Source organism: Amblyomma americanum, chromosome 10 (genome assembly GCF_052857255.1).
Source record: "Amblyomma americanum isolate KBUSLIRL-KWMA chromosome 10, ASM5285725v1, whole genome shotgun sequence".
NCBI lineage: Eukaryota > Metazoa > Arthropoda > Arachnida > Ixodida > Ixodidae > Amblyomma > Amblyomma americanum.
In genome coordinates, this window is record NC_135506.1 from 135,165,270 (window position 1) to 135,188,840 (window position 23,571).

Below are 23,571 nucleotides of genomic sequence, written 5' to 3' on the forward strand. Positions count from 1 at the left end.
TCTCGCTTTCAGTTTTTATATCCTGGATTAGCTGGGCTAATCCACATTAGTTTCGCTACTATCCACACGCTTCGCCACTATCGGAACGCTGCCGATCCGGTGGGCTTGGAACAAGGTGCTCCCGCTCAGTGGTCGAGTGCCCTAACCACTGAACCACCGCGGCGGGTGTCGACTAACGACAGCAGTAAGCATCGTCGCATACAGCCATCGTGATTAACCTTTCTGTGGTTGTAGCGATTTCTACGCTCGTAACTTGCTTTCTGTTGGTTTTAAGCGGAAAGGAATCAAGGTACGCTGCGTCCAGCTAAAGACTGGCGCCCACCGGCTATGGCTGTCGGCAGTGGATGCACGCATAATCCTGACGAACAGTTTTCTAGCGAAAAACCGTGCCTTTTGTGCGGGTGCCTCACGTGCTGTGTGGTGATGACCCGCGCTGGGAAGCCTTTTTCTTTAATGAGCCAAATGAAAGGTGATGGTCTATATGATCGGGTACGGAAAATAAAGAAATAAGCAACTTCATAACGACCGCAGCCTGCACAAAGTAGCCGATTCGACGGCCCAAGTGAGAATGAAACCGCTTCGCCGCACGCGTAGCAAGCACACACAAAGTGAATACCGTTGAGTGCTTGCGGTTCTCAATTTGCTGCGCACAACAGCTACACGCAGCCTGGTGCGCTGAATGCTTCAGCGCTCGTGTTTGCGACTAGCCTTTTTGTTCGTCGCCCGTCTTGCCTTGTTTTATTACGAGACACTTGGCACTCTCTGCTATGCCCCCTCCCAGTGCTGTTGTTCTCGTATTTCGACGGTAACTGCCCATCGAGACTTCGAAATAGTGTTTCGTCATGAATACGTTACTCACGGCGCTGCACGAAAATGCCAGTGTCGGCGCCACGTCTCCCTCGCTTTCACGCGATTTTCTGGCTTATGAATGCGTTGTTTTCAGCAAAAATGATATGTTTGCTATCCGGTAAGCATACCCTGTCAGTCTATCCCGACCTAGTATTCCCCTTTAGAGTTCCTTTAAAGCCTCTGAACAGTCGCAAGCTGTTAGCGGGCGAAGCCTGCTCGGCTATTCACATTTTTCTTCCTTGCCGGCCTGTGCAGCGGAAAAAGCGGCAGAGCCGCGTCAAAAATGCGACAAAACTTTTCGTAGTTTTGTCGTAGCAACAGATTTTTCTCTTGTTTTGTGGTGTTTTTCGGTACTACTTTTCTTAAGCCCAGTTCTGTAGTACTTTCCTGAACTAGCTAGACAAAATTCGGTGGCTGGTACAAGTATTTCGTTAGAAGCATTAAAGAAAATATGTTGTGATGACAAAATCTTTTGTAGACAGCGCGGGTGATACACCGCCGGCGCACACTTACCAGAGTGGCATTCACTTGGTTGGAATCACTGTTTGGGTAGGGAGTGTAAACAGCTAAAGCCACGCAGTTGGCGAAAATCGTTAACAGAATTAGATATTCAAAAGGCCTGAAAGAGAGAGCGAGGGTGTAGTCAAGGAACATTTCGCGCAAGCGAAATTCTTCATGTCTCGCGGGGACGCGCGCTTTACGCCGCACTCAGTCGGTTTACAAAGGGAAGGTTGGAAGCAAGCGCAGGAATGAAAATAGCCAGCTTCGAACATGGGGTGAAAATATCCTAGAATGGCAAACGCTCGTTAGGCAGGACCATAAAAATAAGTAAGGAAAATAGTGTCCTGCCTGCACCAGAATGGCAAATAACCAGGAAAGGACTGAAAGTTTGAAAAAAGTACCAAATAAATTACATCTCCACTTAAATTTACTATAGACGGACACATCACAAGAACGAGGCAGCTTTTCTTCTCCAAAGGACCACCTTCCAGCCATTGGCGTCGGCTGATTCTCACGAACCTGCTAGAGTGACGCTATTGGGGTCATGAGAATCGCCCGACGCCAACGGCTGGAAGGGGGTCCTCTGACGGGGTAAAGGGGCTTCGTTCATGACTCGCGTACGCCTATAGGCAAGGTGGTGCTAGGCTAGTTGCCACTCCGATTCACAGAGGATGCTCTAAAATTTATCCATCCAGCACCGGTCGGCTGTCTTCTCATGCGAAATTTTATAAAATGGGAATCCTGCTAGCTGCAGCTTGTCATACTCTGAAAAAAAAATTTGTTCTGCACCCCTGCAATTAAGGAACGGAAAATATGAAAGATACAGTGCCATTCCTTGCACATTCCTAGAGTGAGTTCTAATAGGAAAAATGTAGGTGCATTAAGAAAGCAGCCCTTTGTTTTCAACAGCCCAGGCTGCCACGTCAAGCATTTATCTTAACTGTGTGGTCGACAGTTACCTGGCTCCTTCCGAAATAATCCTTCAACATTTCATCCAACCTTTTACTCAAATCCCCCTACTTTTTATTTTTCAATCACTTAATCCCACAATACTATGTGGACTCCTCCACTCGCGTACAGTAGGTGTCCCTACGTGAAATACGATTAGAGGCACAATGCTAGCTGCATGAGATAGCCCTGCGCCTTACGATAAGGTAGCAAAGAAAACTGTGGTCGAGCAGGACTCCAGATCGAAGCAGCAAAGCTCCCTCAAAGGAGGCCCTCTAGCCAATGACGTCGACCTTTCGTCATGAGGTGGCAGCTAAAACCCTAATGTGACATCACAGGTGTCTGTGAGATGGGATTAACCGCGACGTCACGACAGTGGGTTGACACCATTGGCTGAAGGGTCTGATTTGCCACTTTGGTCTTCACTTATACGCTACTACATTATCACAACGGCGGCCAGCCTTTTCGTAGTGCCCGCACTACATTCAATGGGAAGCACGTTTGATATCCGAGCAAAATAAACGCTTCTCAGGCGCTACACATATTGCGGAGCCTTCAGGAGTTTTTCATGGGCTCGAACAGCCACCATTGGTCATAGCACTACTGTGTATGTCCTCAACATTGCGAGATATCACGAACAAAAGAAGTCATGCTCATTAAAATAACAAGTCAGAGCTGTGCTCGGGCTTCCTCCATCCATTACCAGCTTTTCCGGATGCAGCTGCCAAGAAAATCGAAAACGAACTTAATTCAGCCTGCGTAGCTGTGAACTGCTACACCATAGTGAATGAAAACAAAAACCACTTGAGAAATATGGGCAAGCAAACGTTATCTGTACCGCCAACTTGGCCGGAATCCGTCCCTTACCATGAATCTTGTTTGTTTACTCGGCGAGAAAGTGGAAAGTGTACTGTGCGGGAGGACCAACCTCTATGAGCCATGCCTGGCCCGCACATTTTTTCAGTTCGGTTCAACGGCATTGGGGATTCAGTAGGGCAGAGAGCTGGGCCAGTTGGTACATAGTTCTGAGGGGGAAAAAATCATCGTAAGAACGCACACACAGAGGCAGACAGAGGACGCTTTGCCTGAGTCGCGATAACTGCTTTGGAAAGATCGAAGTGTATGGAGTTTAACCCTGTGAGGACTAGGTCGTAAGTGCTCCCTTGGTTTCCACCAACACAAAAATGACCCGCGCTGCGGCTGGCGGGCAAAAAGGATACTTCCACTCGACGACGCTGATGCAGAGCTTCCGCAGCGGGTTCCCCAGGCCGAGGCAGAAGAGCGCACGCAGCGGCCGCTCGACCAGCTTGGGCCCCTTGCGCGGGGGCCGGCGTCTCTCGCGGGCCGCCGAGGCGCCCCCCGCTGGCGGCGCCCCGCTCTGCTGGCTGCCCAGCGTGTTCATGGCGTCGGCGGCGCCCAGCGCGGTGTGCCAGGCGCTCGACAGGGGCCGGCCCGCGCTGCTGCTGCTCGCGCGGCTCCCGCCGCCAGGGCCCGAGCCTGCACAGACAGTGAACGGACCCGCTGACATGCAGTAGGAAGTACTATGGTTTGGGCTAGTTGGTGCATAGCTTTTTGAAGATGTCAGGACGGCGAGAAAACAACAAGGACCAAAGAGGCACAAGAGGCCTCTTTGGTCCTTGTTGTTTTCGCGCCGTCCTGACACCTTCAAAAAAGACATGCAGAACCGCCACCCGAGTTCTTACGTCCAAACCTGCTCAATAATATTTTAAGTGCCTACTTTCCGCTGCATGCAGGCCATTACTTGGGTGGCTTAAAAAGACGAGGCGATGTGAGACAGGGTTCAGGTGGTGTTCAGAATGCTCCATCTTCTCCTGGTACAAGTCCTGCTGCTGTCAAGTACGCATGCACCTTCGCAGATTATCGCCGAGCTTCATTAAGTCACAAAAGAAGAATTGGTCATCAAAGGTAGCACATCTGGCAGCGCCGTCACCGTGAGGACGCCACAGGTGCACGGATATCGGACGTCGTCGACCGTGACGTCATCGACTCTTGGCCCCATAAATTTGGCACCACACCCGTCCGTCTGCAGCGGGCACGGCGAAAGCGCTGCGTGCAAGGTGCTCAAAATGCTCAGTCTTTTCTTGGTACAGGTTAGTTATGTTTGCACCATACGATCTAACGATACGTTCCTTGTTCTCTTGTCGTGCTCACACACATGTCTAAACTGTGCCTATAACTGCTATTGATCATGTATGCTGCTTATCTGTGGAGATATAGAGATGAATCCAGGTCCAACAGTTGACATGTTTCAGACACTCATTGAGGGGCAGAAAGACATTAGGGTTCGTTTAGAGGCAACAGAAATTGCACTGGGGAACTTTGGTGATCGCTTAAATAACATAGCGGCAAACAACAGAGCTGCGGATGAAAACAGATGAAATTGAAAACATCGTTTATGGTTTATGGGGTTTTAACGTCCCAAAGCGACTTAGGCTATGAGGGACGGCGCAGTGAAGGGCTCCGGAAATTTCGACCACCTGGGCTTCTTTTACGTGCGCTGACATCGCACAGCACACGGGCCTCTAGAATTTCGCCTCCATCGAAATTCTACCGCCGCGGCCGGGATCCAACCCGCGTCTTTCGGGCCGGCAGCCCAGCGCCATAACCACTCAGCCACCGCGGCGGCTGAAATTGAATACATTAGCATAACTTTGAATGGGAAGCAGAATGCACTTACACGGCATCAAGCCAGCCTTGAAGATTTAGAAGATAGAAGTCAGAGGTCAAATTTAATTGTTTTTGACATGAAGGAAGATCCAATGGAATCAGAGTCGGACTTGCGCAGAAAAATTATCGATGTTCTCTTTTCTGCTAAACTGGGAGGGCAGTGTTCATCTGTAGCTCGAATTGTTAGACTTGGGTAAATTTCTTCTAATCGCCCTATCATAATGTACTTTCTGGACAATAGGGAAAAGCAAGCAGTCTAGAGCGATGTATATAAACTGAAGGGAGAAAACATTGGAATCGATAATGACTACTGCAAGGAGACGTTTTGCAAACGCAACCATCTTTGGCAAAGTGCAAAACTTGAAAAAAAAGGCTGGAAGTAAGGTTTCCTTGGCTTATGACAGGTTGAAGATTGATGGGCTGTACTATGTATGGGATGCTGAACTAAACTCTGGAAGATTGATAGAATGCAAGACCACATCTTTATCTGAAAGTTAACGGCCAGATACGTCTGTTGTGCGGTTAGTTTCTCTCAATGCAAGAAGCATTGTGAACAAAACAGGTAAATTGGAAAAATGTTTGCTCTCTTTGGATCCGCACGTGTGTGTCATAACTGAAACCTGGCTACACGACGATGACATAGTCCCACCAGGTTACCAGTTATATCGGCGGGACCGAGCATCTAGAGGGGGTGGTGTTGCTGTGATTAAATCCTGTGTCGATGATGGCGTTGAAAGCCAGATTGCTGAGCATGAAAGCCTGTTCTGGAACTGCGTTTCATTTGTGTGCTGTTTATCGTGCTCCGGATGCCGATGAAAGCTTCTAGAGTAAATTTTATGATCGAGTGTTGTTACGAAACAAGAATTTGATTGTAACGGGTGACTTTATATTGCCTTTATTAAATTTGAACAATATATCGCTTGGATTATCGCATACGAGTGATATTATCCTTGATGTTATGCTTGCTCTTGGTCTTGATGAAATAGTTCTAAATGTACTCACGAAACATCAATTCTTGACCTGCTGTTCATTAGTGAAAGATTTCGAGAAGGAACTGTTACAGTTGAGCCCAGCATATTTGTCCATAAGTTAATTTCTTTTTCCTGGAAGGTTCCAAAATCTAAAACACATGCGCTTGATGTCGTTACAGTTAAAGAATTTAGTAGAGCTGACGATGTGGCGATTATTAACTATAATGAAGAAAAACTTCGGATTAAATGTGATGATGTGGAAAGCTCTTGGCAGTGGTTCGCTGATGTGCTTAGACATTGCATTAAAAATTACGTTGCTGACAGACAAATATTTAAAAGGCAGAAACATCCATGGATTAATCGTGAAATTATACACATTAAGCCTAGTCTTAAAAGATCGTAAGAAGCAGGGGACGTTAACTCCACTTTTTACAGAAATCTAACATGAACTATTATCAAATGTGAGCTGCGCCAGGACTAAATATTTTTCGCACACTTTAGCAGAGTTTCTAAAGACTGATCCGCCGAAATTTTGGCAGCAGTTGAGTGTACCCAAAGATGCACTTATTAAACTAAAAGTTAGCGACGCCATTATCACGGTGTCACATATATTAAGGAGCCTGAATTAAATTTTAAAGGAAAAAAGGTGTGAAGACGTGAATTAACCGAATAATAAAGAAGAGGAAGAAGCATTCGGTGAGGTGGAGAGAGATGATTGGTGGAGAAGAGAAGACGACGACGACAAGGCTTACGTGGACTAACACCGAGTCTATAAAAGGGCGAGTGAGAGCGAGGCACGGGGGGGGGGGGACCGCAGAGAAGCGGAGTCTCCGGCAGGTCAGGGACACATCGGCTGGAAGAGACCGACGCAGGCTACTGCTCCGGTGAGCTCGCGTTCTACGGCCTCGCATCGTGGACTTCCTGCCGTGCCTGAGCCCGTTCCGGGGAGTCAACAGAGGACGCTACCACCTGCTACGGCCAGGGGTGTCTCCAGCGCTGTTGCCACCCATCCTGGTGGTGCCCCCACGCCAACAACACCGGCATCCCCCCACGGGCGCTTGGACCTGGAGCTTGTACGACATAGCCAGAGACGCCAGCCCAAGCGCGTCGAACGCCACCAGCGACGCCAGCCCAAGCACGGCGAACGCCGCCTCGACGCCGCCTACTGGATCCATACAACGCCGCAGCCACACCGAACCAACCGTGAGCACGAACGCCGACCGCTAATAGTAGAACACTAGCAGACGCTAGTAGCAGCGTGCCCGGGTCGTGTGTATTCGTAGTCTTTGTGTTTTGTGTTAGTTTTGTTAGTTTTGTGTTCTAGTGTGTGTGCTACGTAGGGTGTATTAAATGTGCGTTTTTGTGGGTACATGTACCCGTCGCCTAGTCCATTCTTTCGGTCCGAGTGTTCACCGGGGAGATCCGTGACAAAGGTAAGTGGCGAGCCTGTGCCAGGATACATTTCCTTTTTATTTTTTGCTTTGTCTCGGATTTTTTCGATCTCTCGACGGCAGAAAGTATGGACTTGGCAAGAACGTTAGAGCTGGCGCTCAAGCTAGGGTTAAGCAAGGAAGAGGCGATGCGTCTCTGTGACGAGGAGAAAGAAGAGGCGAAAAGAACTCGCGAGGCGGAAGAGCGAGAAGAGAAACGAGCTCGCGAGGCAGAGAGAAGAGCTCGCGAGGCAGAAGAACAGGAGAAAAGAAGGATAGAACGGGAGACGGAGTTTATTTTGTGGAAACAGGCGCATGTCGCGGGAGGATATGAGGAGATCACGGACAATGATCAGCGTTCCTTAGCGGGTACAGGATCTCCTATACCGGCCAGAGTTTGCCCAAGGAAGCTGATGGCTCCTTTTGATGACAAGAGAGATGATTTGGATGCATATCTGCAACGATTCGAGCGGATAGCTTTGGGGCAAGGCTGGGAGCGCAGTGAATGGGCCACGGCATTAAGCATGTGTTTAGTCGGAGAGGCGCTGAATGTGTTTGGAAGGATGCCTGCTGCTGATTCCATGGACTACGAGAAAGTCAAAAAGGCACTCCTCCAAAGATTCAGGCTTACGGCAAAGGGTTTTCGTGAGAGATTTCGCACCGCGAAACCTGAGGATTCGGAAACCGCTAAGCAGTTTTCCTGCAGGCTGACAACTATTTTGATAGGTGGCTTGATATGTCAAACACAGAAAAGAGTTTTGAAGGTGTGCGTGACAAGCTGGTCACAGAGCAATTTTTAGCGTGTTGCAACTCAAAGCTTGCGCTATTCCTGAAGGAAAGAAAGGTGTGTTCGTTGGAAGAGTTCGCCGACACTGATTTCCTCGAGTAATGCTCTGTACTGCTGGAAGACGACGACGCCGAGGCGTAGCAGTTATGCTTCGCATGGGCTCCGTATTCAACAGCCTTTTTTTCCCTGATTTACGCGCTTTTCGCCTGCATCTTCGAAACGAGGAGCCAGGAAACATCAAGCGGAACCTGCCGGCACTTTTCGTAGCCCGTAAGTGCCTACAGTTTGCATTTTCGCGCTACGAAAGTTGTAGCGGAGCGGCCGCGCTAAGCCTTGCGCACCGGGGAGCTCCCTCAGAGAGCGCGCGCCGCCGAACATCGTATGGCAGACTTACTACAAGCGACGGCCGGTCCCAGCGGACTGCAACAAGCAACCGCTGATCCATCGGCTGTGCCGGACAGCGGAAGCGCCATGGATTGTCAGGATTCAGGCGACTCACAGCCCAAAGAAGACAAACCTTCGAGCGGAGACGGTCGGACGGGGACGCCGGACAGTCAATACTCAAACTGGACGGTAAACCTCACTAAGAAGAATCAGCGACGGCTAGCGAGAGGTGAGACGATCGTGGTAGCGGGAACCACAATGTCACCACCCGCCACCAATATGGACATTGCCACGTCAAAACAGCCGGTGCGTCGACGTCGCCTGCCACCGCTCCCCAAAAACGACTGGAAAATCATTATACGTCACTTGTCGGTTAAAAACATCACCAATTCTCAAATTTCCAGAGCGATTACCGCAGCATGCGGGACAGCCGGTAAGTGTGACGACGCCACACTTTTGGTTCGCATTCATCCGGGATCAAATATCATCGTAGTGAGCACACCCTACGATGAAGCTGCTGATGCAGCACGTCGAATTAACCAGCTCACTCTTGGGGGAGAAGCACATGACGTCAATGCCTATGTGGCAGCCCCAGACGACGTTACCCGCGGAGTTATTCATGACGTAGAGCCTGGCAATACTTCGGAAGAGTTGATGGCTCATCTCCGTGTGCGCACACAAGGAGTGCAAATTCTACAGGCAAGAATGCTCGGAAAATCAAAGACGGCAGTACTGACATTCGACGGCCCTACAATCCCGCGCTTCGTCATTTATTACGGCGGTGAAGAACAATGCCACCCATACAGGCCTACTCGACAAGTATGTTATGTGTGCCTCCGCACAGGTCTTCGATCAGACGTGTGCCCGACTCCAAACATCCGTGTGTGCCACGCATGTGGTGAACACAATCCTGAACAAACCCACACGTGCGAAGTTAGGTGTGTGCTGTGTGCTGAAGCCCACCCTATACCGGAACCAGGGAGTGCAAGGGCAAGCTGAAGCCTACTAGACCGTCATCGAGTAAGCCGCAAGACCAAGGCCAGGCGAGCAGGAAAGCAGCTGTTCGCTTCAGCCCAGCCGATGGCCCTGCAATTGGCAAAGGTTCTCGCAAGCGCTGGCTAAGCTCGGAGGAAGATTCCGGACGCACCAGCAGAAGCCGGTCTCGATCCAGAACACGCTCAAAAATTCGGAGCAGCAACAACCTACCTTCGGACCCTCAGAACAAGAACGCTACTTCCCAAGGAAAGGAGAACTCCAAACATATCCAGGTGGCGCAGCACGAGCCTCAGAACAATAACGCTACTTCACAAGGAAAGGAAAAGCACTCCAAACATATCAAGGTGGCGCAGCACGACAGCGGCAACAATACCAAGGTAGGCTGGAATCAGGTTGCTGCCTCCTCAGCTCAAACACATAGTAATACACAGTGTACTAGCTGTACCCATTTAGAACGCGTTAACCGAGAGCTCAGCTCCCAAATAGCCGCGCTTCATGAAAGACTCAAACGCTTAAAAATTCCAATTCCGCATCTCATATGAACCCGGACACGGTTCAGCCCGCACCATGTGTCCAGCCGCCACTGCCGTCAACGTCCGAAGCAAAAAGCGTCGCCACTCCCACTTTCCCTGAAAAAATGCGGCGCCTCAACTTCCACTACTCCGACGCGGAGCGTGGCCGCTGCCGCCCAACCTCCATCAGACACCCCTCAATATGTGCCCATGGCTAATTTTGGTACAATGCAAGAAATCCTTCAGAATATAGTTACACAGCAAAAGCAAATGTTTGCTCAGTTACAGCAATTCGGCTCTCAACTGCAACAACTCGGCACCGCTCACGATGATCTCCGCAGGACTGTATATGAACTTGAACACGGATCGCGAAAGCGTTCAGCCACGCTTGAAAATACAAGAATGAAAGCCTACCGTCGCTCGGCCGTCTGAGGTGACGTAAGCGATTCCGAATCAGTCCTTAGTCAGGATGGCGCAGCATAGAAATACCTACCATCAAGAAAGTTTAGAGATATGGCAGTGGAACTGTCGTAACATCAACCGGAAAAAAAAGCTCCCTAAAATTCTTCATTCAAAACGCTATAATAACTCCGGACGTGATCTATCTACAAGAAACAGGCACACAGCCTACCCTTACGGGATATTACACGGTCATAAATGACTTCTCCTAGGGACGCCACCATGGTCTCAAAGACGATCACGGCTGTGCAGCACACTATGCACTATCCCAACCTACATCACGTCCTGGTTGAGATCATCCCTCAGAAACTTTGCAGGCCAAGCACTTTAATACTAAATCTGTACAGCCCACCTCGCAACACAAGAGAAGACTTCAGACCAATTATACATGAAACTATTCATATAGTAGGCTCAAACCAACTGGTCATACTCGGAGATCTGAACGCTCCCCACAGTACTTGGGGATATGCGGTAGACTCCCAAAAGGGCAAACTTCTCCTGGAAGCGGTGGATGAAGAAGGATTAGACCTCCTTACCGACGTTACAATCTAAACGAGAATTGGAAACAGCGTCAGTAGGGACACCTGCAAAGATCTAACGTTCTCGAAAAACATTGCAGCAGCTACTTGGACAGACCTGGGGGAACAACTAGGTAGTGACCACTACATCCTTAGTACGTCAGTGCCAACGTCTAAACTTCGCCGAACGCTCGGTGAAGTAAATATTACGGATTGGGAAGCTTATCGCAGGCGTTCCGCACCCGAGTAAGGCATCCAAGACATAGCAACATGGAGTGAACACATCAGGGACGCTTACAAAGCTAGCACACAGAGTATACCGCGCACATCGTCACCTCCTACACTTGTGGGAGGCTCGTCGTAGTCTCGTCCGCAGATGGAAGAAGCAAAAGTTAAACCGCAGACTCCGACTTAGGATATCAGCACTTTCCGAACAAGCCCAGGAGTACGCAACGCAACTCGCTCAGCAAAACTGGATAGATTTTAGTGCCTCCCTCAAAGGCACACTCAGCACCTCTCAAACTTGGACCATACTAAGAAGCTTAATTGATCCGAGCAAAACCAAAACCACAGTCAATCGCACGTTGCAAGAAATTGCTTACAAATTTCAAGGAACAGATCAGGAATTGCAACAAGCCCTACAAGACCAGTACATTGGCACTCAAAGAATCCCGCCATGCAATCTTAAATACACAGGAGCTCTGAACACTGATTAAGACGAGCCCATCACGGTGGCTGAAGTATATGCAGCAGCAAGAGCCGCCAAACGCAATACAGCCGCAGGATCAGACAAAGTGACCAACGCGATGATAAGAAACCTTAGCTCAGAACATATTGAGCAAATGACCAACTACCTAAATGTCCTGTGGGAGGAAGGACGAGTCCCAAACGAGTAGCGACATGCAGAGATTATCACAATTCCTAAGGCCGGAAAGCGGCCCACCCTTGAAACATTAAGACCAATCTCCTTTACATCCTGTCTCGGGAAGCTCTATGAGAGAGTTATCCAAAACCGCCTCGTGAAGTTCATTGAGAACAGGGATCTCTTTCCACAGTCCATGATTGGCTTCAGGCGCGGTCTCTCAACCCAGGACGCCTTTCTCTTGCTTAAGGAGGAAGTTCTTACAGGCAACCCAAGAGGAAGCGAGCATCTGATCCTGGCGCTTGACCTTAAGGGAGCTTTTGACGATGTCTCACCCGAAGCTATCCTCCGCGAACTGAACTCCCTGGGATGTGGACAGAAGATCTTTAACTACATTAGAGCTTTTATCACGGACCGCACTGCAACAACTGGAATTGGAAATACCAGATCAGATACCATACCAATGCCAAACAAGGGCACTCAGCAGGGATCAATCATCTCTCCCATCTTATTCAATATTGCCATGACAGGATTGGCTCGTCGGCTGCAGGAATTACCCGATATAGGATTTACACTGTATGCAGACGATATAACTATCTGGACGACTAAGGGATCCCTTGCACAGAAGGAACAAGCCCTACAGGAAGCGGCATCGATTGTCGAAACATTTGCCGCTAGTAGTGGCCTTCGCTGTGCACCGGAGAAGTCAGAAGTAATCACGGTGCACGGCCAAAATTACAAAAACTCTGGACCAATAGATATCTATGTAGAAGACCAACCCATTCGAGAGGTCTCGGTCATTAGAATTCTCGGGCTTTGGATTCAATGTAACCTACGCGCTGGACATACCATAAAAACTCTCAAAACAACCACCCACCAAATTACACGTATGATTCGTCGCATAACACGCCACAAGAAAGGCATGCGCGAGGAAGACACTCTTCGTCTTGTACAGTCCTTGGTTATCTGCAGAATAGCATACGGCCTTCCGTATCATCATCTCACAAAGGGAGAACTTAAGCAGGCCGACACTGTCATTCACAGCGCGTACAAGACAGCTCTCGGCCTTCCTCCAAGCACCTCGACCGAACATCTAATCAAGCTTGGAGTCCACAACACTTTTGAGGAGATCAGAGATGCGGTCTTAGCATCGCAGAGAGCCCGACTCCAACAGACCACCACCGGAAGAGCCATTCTTCAGCGCATTGGTACACCACGAGATCTACAAGAGCTCTGGCGACACACTTCCCTACCTGCAAACATAAGAAGACAGATCTCGGTGGCTCCGCTCCCAAAACATATGCATCCAGAAATCCACAAAGGCAGACGGGAGGCTAGGGTCACTCATCTACGCCGGCGTCTAGAGTCAGATTATAAAGCAGTCTATGTAGACGTGGCGGCGTACACTGAACAGAGCATCTTTGTTGCAGTCGCCCTTGACCACAATTTTCAACTACTGACGAGTGTTTCACTCCGGGCTGAGGATCCTGCCACGGCGGAAGCCTCCGCCATCGCCCTTGCCATAAGGCATTGTGATCTGGCGGACAAATCAACTCACATAATAACTGACTCGAAGCAAGCCTGTCAATATTACATTACAGGGAGAGTCCCAAAAATGACAGCGGCTCTACTCAACCCGTCCGGCCTCTCACGTACACTTCAACGCCCCCATAACATTACTTGGACCCCGGGCCATTCAGGTCTTGAAGGCAATGAGGCGGAAAATGGTCTAGCTCGTGAGCTAACAAACCGAGCGGATCCTTGCCCGTACCTCATCCCTCTACCATCAAACTATGAGGAACGGCTGGAGATGCTTAGATTAGAACGTTGAATATATCCCCCTCCCCATATTAAACTCACCACAGAAGAAGCCACATTTTGGAGGCGAATACAAAACGAATACCTTCCCTAACCTGTACTTTTACATCTTCATTCACCCTTCCAAATACCGCCCCTTGTGTCCATGGTGCGGCGAAAAGCCTACGCTGTTTCACATTTCCTGGAATTGTCCCCAAAAACCACCTCATCTAAAAACATTACAGACATCATACGAGCAATGATCTGGAGGACCAGTGTCGCATCTTCAGACTGGTCCAGGCATCCGCCCAAGCCACCGGAGTCCTGAACTGAGCAGTCCGCCTGCCTGACTCGTAGAACACTTCAATAAAATAATAAATGCTCTCGGTTATCGGTCCCCTATTGTTCCTTATTTACTTAAACGACTTAAACTTCGACTCCCCTGTACGGTGCCGTTTTTTCGCGGACGACTGCGTTGTATATCTGCCTATTCAAAATGCGGAGGATCAATATGTGCTGAATGACTACCTTTCAGAGGTCTCAAGGTGGTGCCTAGTCTGGCAAATGTCACTAAACACGTCTAAGTGCTCAAAAATGACATTTACGCGTAAAAAGTGCGCTCTTAATTACACATACACAATAAACGGTGCAGCTGTCTCCCCCGTAAACGAATACAAATACTTGGGGGTTGTATTCAATAGCAACTTGAGTTGGAGTTCGCACATCGGGCATATAGTCTCAAAGGCGTCCAACAGGCTTTGGCTGTTAAGAAATCGTCTAAAGCACTGCACATCTAAAACTAAATTAGCAGCTTACACTGCACTCGTACGGCCATTACTGGAATACGCAGATGTGGTTTGGGATCCGCACACCCAAGTAGATGTACAGCGCATTGAAGGCGTTCAAAGGAAGGCGCTTAGATTTATCTACAACGCATATGGAAGGCACGTTTCGGTTACTAATCTATTGAGGGAATCTGAACTGCAGACACTTCAATCTCGTCGCAAGTTGCACCGACTAAAAATGTTGCATGGGATTGTTAATAACTTAACAAACATTCATTTTGAGACCTACATGGCATACAACACTTCACGACCAACGCGCAATAAACACAATTTGACAATCATGGTGCCACGGTGCCGAACGAAAGCGTATCAGTTTTCTTTTTTTCCAAGAACGATATTGGAATGGAACGGGCTTCCGTGTGACGTGGTCCGTTTGACAGACCAGAAGTCTTTTTATCTGCTGTCATATCGTCATTTTAAGCGCAGTGTATTCGTTCATGCTCTTTTGTTTGCTTTCTTTTGTATTTTAGGTAACCGAGTGCATTTAACTTTGCTCTTTGTCTTTCTATAAAACCCTGTGTGTTAGCTTTTGCTTCTTTATCCGCATTTTTACTTGCTTTGTTTTGTCGCGATGTACGATGTATCCTTGTACCGCTCCTGCCTTGGCCACCAAATGGAGGCTGGCAGTATTGAATAAATAAATATAAATAAATAAAATAAATAAAAATGTTTTGTCTCTCTCTCTCGCCGACACTGCTGACCAATTCCTCGAGGCTCAAGGGTTAAGGAATTTGAGTAAGGCAAAAGAGGAAACCCAAAAGACCCTAGAGACAGATGCGGCATAACCAAGAGCATAAGGCAGTGCATCTAAGGCGCCAGTAAGGTATTTTCTCTGCGGCAAGGTGGGACACCGTGCAGCTGACTGTCGAACTAGTAGCGCTGCCCAAAAAACACAGGTTGTGTGTCAACGTTGTAAGAGGAGGGGTCGTACTCTGGATGAGTGCCGATACAGAACGCAGGACCGAGCTGCATGCGTTGTCGACTCAAGGGTACAACGTGTCACGCCACCCGAAGTTCTACAGCTGAAAGGAGAGCAAACGCCGCTGGAAAATGAGGCGGTGAGTGGAATACCCAAGTCGAAAGCAGCAATGCCAGTGGTGGTTGGGCAAATAGGAGACCGTCCTATTCCTATATTGGTGCTTAGAGACAGCGGAGCCAACACAGTCTTGGTTCGTACAAGCCTGGTGAAGGACTCTGGTAGACAGCACAGTAAGGTACCTTCCTGAAGCCAGGATTCTAGTGTCCACGCCATATTATACGGGGCAGGTAGTGGCAAAATGCGTAGACCAACCTATCTACGATCTCATCTTGGGGAGCATTACGGGGGCAAGAGGTGTCGAAGACCCCGATCCCGAGTGGAGGATGCTCGACGTTGATGAACATCCAAAGGAGTAAAGGCCCGCGACAGCTCAGACGGGTGCAGTCAGTTTCTCGTTGGCAGTTGAGACAAGAAATCAAGCGACAGCCCGAGCAACGCAGCGTCCGCTCTCCACTCCTGTTACGATGTGCCTGAGCGTAACACCGGGCGAAATTGCAATTAGGCAAAAAGAAGACCCGAGCCTGAAGACCTGCTTTCAAAGAGTCGGGGAAAAGGTGAAAAGAAAGAAGAGTCGCACGTCCTTCGAATATCAATTGGTAAATGGTCTTCTGCACAGGGAATGCATATTTAGTTCTGGACGAGGATCACCGAGGAGTTCTTTTGACCGGGTGTTCAGAGTGACGTTAAGTGCTTTGTTCGCTCATGTGATGTGTGCCAGCGCACAGTTCCGAAGGGAAGAGTTGGTCCTGTACCTCTGGGCAAGATGCCAGCCATCGGCCTACCCTTTCAGCGAGTAGCGATTGACATTGTGGGGCCAATCTCTCCAGTATCCGCCAAAGGCAATAGATATGTGCTTACTCTGCTTGACGTGGCCACTCGTTATGCTGACGCTAGTCCACTGAGAACTATTCACTGTATCCAAGTGGCGGAAGGTCTCGTGGAAATGTTTTCGCGTTATGAGTTCCCGAGGGAAGTTTTGAGTGACCGGGACTCGAATTTCACATTGGAACTAATGAATGAGGTTAACCGCCTTTTGTCAGTAAGACAGTTACTGACGACGCCTTACCATCCCATGTGTAATGGGCTTGTAGAGCGGTTCAACGGCACCCTCAAAAACATGATGAAGAAAATGTGCCAGGAGAGACCTACTGATTGGGATAGATATCTCCCAGTTCTTTTGTTCGCTTACCGCGAAGTACCACAAACGAGTATTGGTTTCTCGCCTTTCGAGATGTTATATGAGAGAACCGTTAGATGTCCACTTACAATACTCAAGGAGCTGTGGGCTAATAAGGAGATTGCATCAGATCTCAAGACAACATACACATACGTTCTTGAGTTGCGGGACAAGTTAGAAGAAACATGCAGGCTTGCACATCAAGGTTGAAGAAGGAAACCAGCGCAAAAGACGAAGACACAGGAACAAGGAACACAGGACAACGCTGGACTATCGACTGTATTTATTTGAGAAACGATCACAGTGTTGTCCTGTGTTCCTTGTTCCTGTGTTTTCGTCTTTTGCGCTGGTTTCCTTCTTCAATCATGTACTGACTCGCCCAGCTCTCCACTCTACTTGCACATCAAGGTTTGGAACGGGCGCGCGAACGCTATAAGGGCTACTATGACAAGAAAGCCACTCACAGGAATCTGAATCCAGGCGACAAGGTTCTCATCTTGCTACCCACGGATCATAATAAGTTACTGATGCAGTGGAAGGGCCCTTACCTTGTGACGCAAAAGAAAAATGACATGGATTATGAGTTATTGATAAATAACACCAAGAAGGTTTTCCATGCAAACATGTTGAAAAAGTACGAAGAAAGGGTTCCCGTACAGTGCGCCCCCAAGGTAGCATGCTCGATAGTAGCCGAGGAGACAGATGATGTTGTCGAGATGCCCACATGCAGTGGGAAGAAAACTATAGGTTGGGATAAGGTGCTAATAAACCCCAGTATGAATGAAGCCCGAAGCTCACAGATAAAGGCCCTACTCCAAAGCAAAGAGGATGTGTTTTCAGATGTGCCAGGCAAAACGGATGTCATTTGTTGCAGACTAGATCTCTCTACAGGTAGACCAATCAGCGTGAAGCAATACCCACTACCTTTAGCAGTTCAAGAATCAATAGAAAAGGAGGTGCGGGATATGCTGGAGCTTGGTGTGATTGAAAGGTCGTGGTCAGCATACAATGCGCCTCTCGTGGTTGTCAAAAAACCCGATGGTACTTACCGACTGTGTGTAGATTTTCGTCGGCTAAATGAGATCATAGTACCCGATGCAGAACCCATACCAAGAGCGGACGTGGTGTTTGCTAAGGTGGCTCACAAAAGGTTTCTTTTTCTAAATTTGACTTATGTAAAGGATATTGGCAGATACCAATGGAATATTCGTCTAAAGAGAAGACTGCCTTTTCGTGCTCGGCGGGTTTATTCCAGTTTAAATTCATGCCTGTTGGTTTGAAGACAGCATCTGAAATATTCACGAAGCTGATGAGGAAGGTTTTGGATGGGCTGCAAAATGTAGAACACTATATTGATGACATCCTGGTGGCAACAGATACGTGGGAAGGGCATATAATTACGCTGGAAAAGCTATTTGATAGAATTCAGCAAGCCAGGTTGGCCATAAAACCGGCAAAATGTGAGGTGGGCTTTGAAGCCATCTTTTTTTTTGTCGGACACAAGCTGGGGATGGGCCGTATCGCGACGAAAGACGACATCTTGTACAAAATACAGCAGGCCAAGACACCGATGACCAAGAAAGAGGTACAGTCGTTCCTGGGTTTAACGGGATACTGCAGGGACTTTATTCCCGAGTATGCCCACATAGCCGACCCGCTTGTCGAACTCACTAAGAAGGGGGCAAGCAATAAGCTGAATTGGACTGCTGAACATGAAAATGCATTCGTGATGTTAACAGGGCATATGGCAAGACCGCCCGTTCTGTTTGCCCCGAATATGGATAAAGAGTGTGTGCTTTGCACTAATGCATCAGACCGAACTTTAGGAGCCGTACTCTTGCAAGAGTAGAATCGCGTGCTACATCTGGTATTTTTTGCAAGCAAAAGATTATCGGCTACTGAACGCAACTACTCCACCGTTGAAAAGGAATGTTTGGCGGTGGTGTGGGCGCTTAAGAAATTCCACATTTATCTGTATGGGAGACATTTCAGGATTCAGACAGATCATCAGCCGCTTGAATACTTAACCAAGGGCAAAATAAACAATATTAAAGTTATTAGATGGAGTTTGGCCTTTCCAGAATACTCATTTCAGGTGGAATATATTAAAGGCAGAGATAACGTTGGAGCGGACTTCATGAGTAGAGCCAACTGAACAGCTCTAGGTATCTCTGGCATGTATCTTGTTGATGTTGTTGTGTTAATGTATCTCTGGGATTTATCCTGTTGTTGTTGCTGTTGTTGGTGTTATGTGATTATACAAGGGAGTGTGTTGTGGACACGAACATGTTTATTAACGACTCTGTACGGACAGCGGCAGTGGTGTGTTAGTGTTCTGGAAACGCAATTTGGTGTGCTGTTAGTGGTGTGCGTTTGGTGTGTGCTGGACCTCTGCGGTGTGGTGTAATAATAATAATAATAATAATAGGTTTTTTGGGGAAAGGAAATGGCGCAGTATCTGTCTCATATATCGTTGGACACCTGAACCGCGCAGTAAGGGAAGGTATAAAGGAGGGATTGAAAGAAGAAAGGAAGCGGTGCCGTAGTGGAGGGCTCCGGAATAATTTCGACCACCTGGGGATCTTTAACGTGCACTGACATCGCACAGCACACGGGCGCCTTGGCATTTTTCCTCCATAAAAACGCAGCCGCCGCGGTCGGGTTCGAACCCGGGAACTCCGGATCAGTAGTCGAGAGCCCTAACCACTGAGCCACCGCAGCGGGTGGTGTGGTGTGTAATAATAATAATAATTGGTTTTTGGGGAAAGGAAATGGCGCAGTATCTGTCTCATATATCGTTGGACACTTGAACCGCGCCGTAAGGGAAGGGATAAAGGAGGGAGTGAAAGAAGAAAGGAAGAGAGGTGCCGTAGTGGAGGGCTCCGGAATAATTTCGACCACCTAGGGATCTTTAACGTGCACTGACATCGCACAGCACACGGGCGCCTTAGCGTTTTTCCTCCATAAAAACGCAGCCGCCGCGGTCGGGTTCGAACCCGGGAACTCCGGATCAGTAGTGGTGTGTGCTGGATTCAGAATCACCACAGAAGATAGTCGGTTGGCTGGATGGCTTGGAGATGAGGGTGACGTGAGCAGTTTTTCATGGAAAAACTCTTGAGAGAGGGGGCCCTTGTCACATATATTAAGGAGCCTAAATTAAATTTTAAAGGAAAAAAGGTGTGAAGACGACGACGTGAATTAACCGAAGAATAAAGAAGAGGAAGAAGAAGCATTCGGTGAGGTGGAGATAGGTGATTGGTGGAGAAGAGAAGACGACGACGACAAGGCTTACGTGGACTAACACCGAGTCTATAAAAGGGCGAGTGAAAGCGAGGCACGGGGAGGGAACAGCAGAGAAGCGGAGGTTCCGGCGGGTCAGGGACACATCGGCTGGAAGAGAGCGACGCCGGCTATTGCTCCGGTGAGCTCGCGTTCTACGGCTCCGCATCGTGGACTTCCTGCTGTGCCTGAGCCCGTTGCGGGAGTCAATAGAGGACGCTACCATCTGCTACGGCAAGGGGTGTCTCCAGCGCTGTTGCCACCCGACCGGGTGGTGCCCCCACGCCAACAACACCGGCATCACCTTCACGGGCGCTTGGACCTGGAACTTGTACGACGCAGCCAGCGACGCCAGCCCGAGCACGTCGAACACCGCCAGCGACGCCAGCCCAAGCACGGCGAGCGCCGCCTCGACGCCGCCTACTGGATCCATACAACGCCGCAGACACACCGAACCAACCGTGAGCACGAACGCCGACCGCTAATAGTAGAACACTAGCAGTAGATGCTAGTAGCAGTGTGCCCGGGTCTTTTGTATTTATAGTCAGTGTTTTGTGTTAGTTTTGTTAGTTTTGTGTTCTAGTGTGTGCGCCACGTAGGGTGTCTTCAATGTGCGTTTGTGTGGGTACACCCGTCGCCTAGTCCATTCTTTCGGTCCGAGTGTTCTCCGGAGAGATCCGTGACACACGGACGCTGCCGGAATAGCTGAGAATTTTAATCAGTATTTCTACGAGGTGTTTTCAGAATTAGATGAATATGAAATAAAAGCATCGGCTGCACCAGTGGATAGCATTTAAGTAACTCGTGAGGGTGTCCTGGCGACGCTCTTGAAACGGGAAACTAAAATATCCGCTGCACCCGGTGATCTTCCGAATGTATTTTTGATGGTGATATGGAGAACAAATAGCAGGTTGGCTCACAGACATCTTTAAACCGCCATTAGAAAGTGGAAAAATTCCTTCAGATTGGAAAATAGCACATGTGGTTCCCGCATATAAAAAAGGTTATCGATTGTCTGTTTCAAATTATCGCCCTGTTTTCAGTACATGCAGTTGCTGTAAGATGTTGGAGCATATTGTAGCGGGCAACCTGCGAAAATTCATGAGTGATCATAATCTTTTGTCTGATAGTCAGCACGTGTTTAGGCAAGGATTATCCACAGTTACTCAGACCGTTTAGTCTGTGCACGAATCTGTGCGGGTGCTTGATATGTCCGGGCAAACGGACGTGGTTTTCTTTGATTTCAGCAAGGCCTTTGTTAAGGCAAACTTCTCTATAAGATGGAATGTATGGGTGTGCCTTTTTTATCATTCGATGGATTGAGGCCTACCTTACAGACAGACGGCAATATGTGAAAGTTAATAAGACCGCTTCTAGTGTTGTTAGTGTGCACTCAGGGGTTCCCCAGGGAACTGTGCTCGGACCATTGTTGTGTTTAATATATGTCAAGGATTTAGTTACAGTTGTTCCTGAAGATGTCTATTAAGTTATTCGCAGACGACTGTGTTGTGTTTAAACAAATTTCGTTCTAAAATTACCACAGCTCTGTACAAAAAGCCGTTTTTGCCCTTCAAGAATGGGGTCTGAAATGGGCTGTGGAACTTAATATTGAAAAAACTGTTCTCTTGCGTATTACTAGAAAAAAGTCTTCCAGTTTGCTTCCTTACCTTCTTCGCGGCAATGTGATTTTGGAAGTTGAGAAATATAAATATTTAGGTGTAACACTTGACAATAAGTTAAAATTGTCGGCACACATTTTTAATATTTCTACAGCTGCAGTACGAAAGCTATGGGTTTTACAAATAAAGCTAAAAACTGCCCCAGCTCATAAAAAAAATTGGCTTACGAAACTTGTGTGTGGTCTTTACTTGAATATGCTTCAGTAGTGTGGAACCCACACACGAAAAAAAGACATAATGATCCTTGAAACAGTCAATGGGAAAGCCGTTAGGTTTATATACGGAAAATACAAAAGGGAAGACTCTCAGTCGAAGATAATGATCTCAAATAACGTTCATACACTAGAAACCCGCAGAAAGATTAATAGATTGATATTCTTGTTGAATAGTTTAATAGGAAAAAATAAACTAAAGCTTCCAGAGTGCATTAAGCGTTCTCAAGTGAGAAGGACTCGGGCGTTTATCAGCATTCCCTTCCTCCCCTTTTCGCTTAAACTAACAGTTTTAAATACGGTTTTTCCCTAGAACACTGCAAGATTGGAAATCGTTACCTGCATCTGTTTTTTCCTCCAAAAATTTTTGAAGCGTTACATCGTCTACTTACCTGCTAATACTGTTTATATGTATGTTTTGTATCCGTATGCTGCTAATATTGTATGATTTTATTCTTTTATTTTTGGTTTATTCTTTAGGTATCCGTGTGCTACTAATCTTGTATAGTTTTATTCTGTTGGTTATGTAACAAAGTAAATTCATTCCTGCTTGGGTCAAGCAGTGGTCTGCAGTATTCTGAAATAAATGAATAAAATTGAATACCATACCTTACAACTTAACCTTGCACATTAACCATACAGCTTAACGGGCAGCTGGGAAACAAAAACACTTGAAACCTTCTCCGCCACCTTCTTGACCCAGCTCATTCCGAGACAGTCACCAGAAACGCCATAGAAGAGGCCTTCCAAGCATACCATGGAAGCGGGGAAGAACTGATCTCCTCGCTACAAGACAAATATGCCAACTCTCATAAAGATGCCCAATTGTACCCCAACTACACTGAATGCGATAACCCAACTATCGACGAGCTTTTCGCGGACGCAGAGATCTGGGCCGCCCAGATAAAATAAAAAATAAGATGCTGCTGAACCTATATCTGAAATTGGTCACCGCACTCACGGACAATTTTGAATGAGTACTGTGAGACAGGTAGCACACCTCAATCCTGGAATCATGCAAAAATGATTTGTGTCCCCAAACACAACAAGACGGTATGCATTGATAACCTTAAGCCAATCTCCCTTACATCCTGCTTAGGCTGGGTAACAGAGCACGTTGTGCTTAATAGACAACAAGCCTGTGCCGAAAACTAGTTTATGGTAGTTTAACGTCCCAAAGCAACTCAGGCTGTGAGAGACGTAGTAGTGAAGGGCTCCGGAAATTCCGACCGCCTGGGGTTCGATCGCCGTAATCGGAATAGAACCAGCGCCTCTTGGATCAGCAGCCGAGCGTCATAACCAATCAGCCACCGCGGCGGCTGCTATGCCGAAAACTATTCTCTCCAATCGCACACCAAGGTGGGCTTCAGAAGGAGACTGTGCGCAAAACTTGATACTGCAACTGTCTCATCACATCATTAAAAGACCTATAAAAACACTCAGGGCATCCTGGCGATCGACCTCAAGAAAGTTTTCAATAATGTCTTCCATTTTATTATACTGGAGCACGTAAACCAAATTAACCCTGGGAGAAAGGCTTACAATTATATAACGGCCTTTCTCAGTGAGCGCACGGTGGAACTCCACTTGGGCACTCTAAAATCCAACACAATAGAGCCCCGAAGTAGGGGCACCCCC

At 47.9% G+C, this 23,571-nt stretch overlaps 1 protein-coding gene across 1 annotated transcript in view; it reads right to left on the reverse strand.

Moving 5' to 3' along the window:
* The window catches only part of LOC144106446 (muscle calcium channel subunit alpha-1-like), a 605,267-nt gene that overhangs the window by 292,916 nt on the left and 288,780 nt on the right, over positions 1-23,571 (reverse strand). The window contains exons 3-4 of the mRNA XM_077639259.1: positions 3,519-3,795; positions 1,363-1,468 (exon numbers count right to left, since the gene is read on the reverse strand). Coding sequence (XP_077495385.1) covers positions 1,363-1,468; positions 3,519-3,795 — 383 coding nt within the window. The remainder of the gene's footprint in view (positions 1-1,362; positions 1,469-3,518; positions 3,796-23,571) is intronic.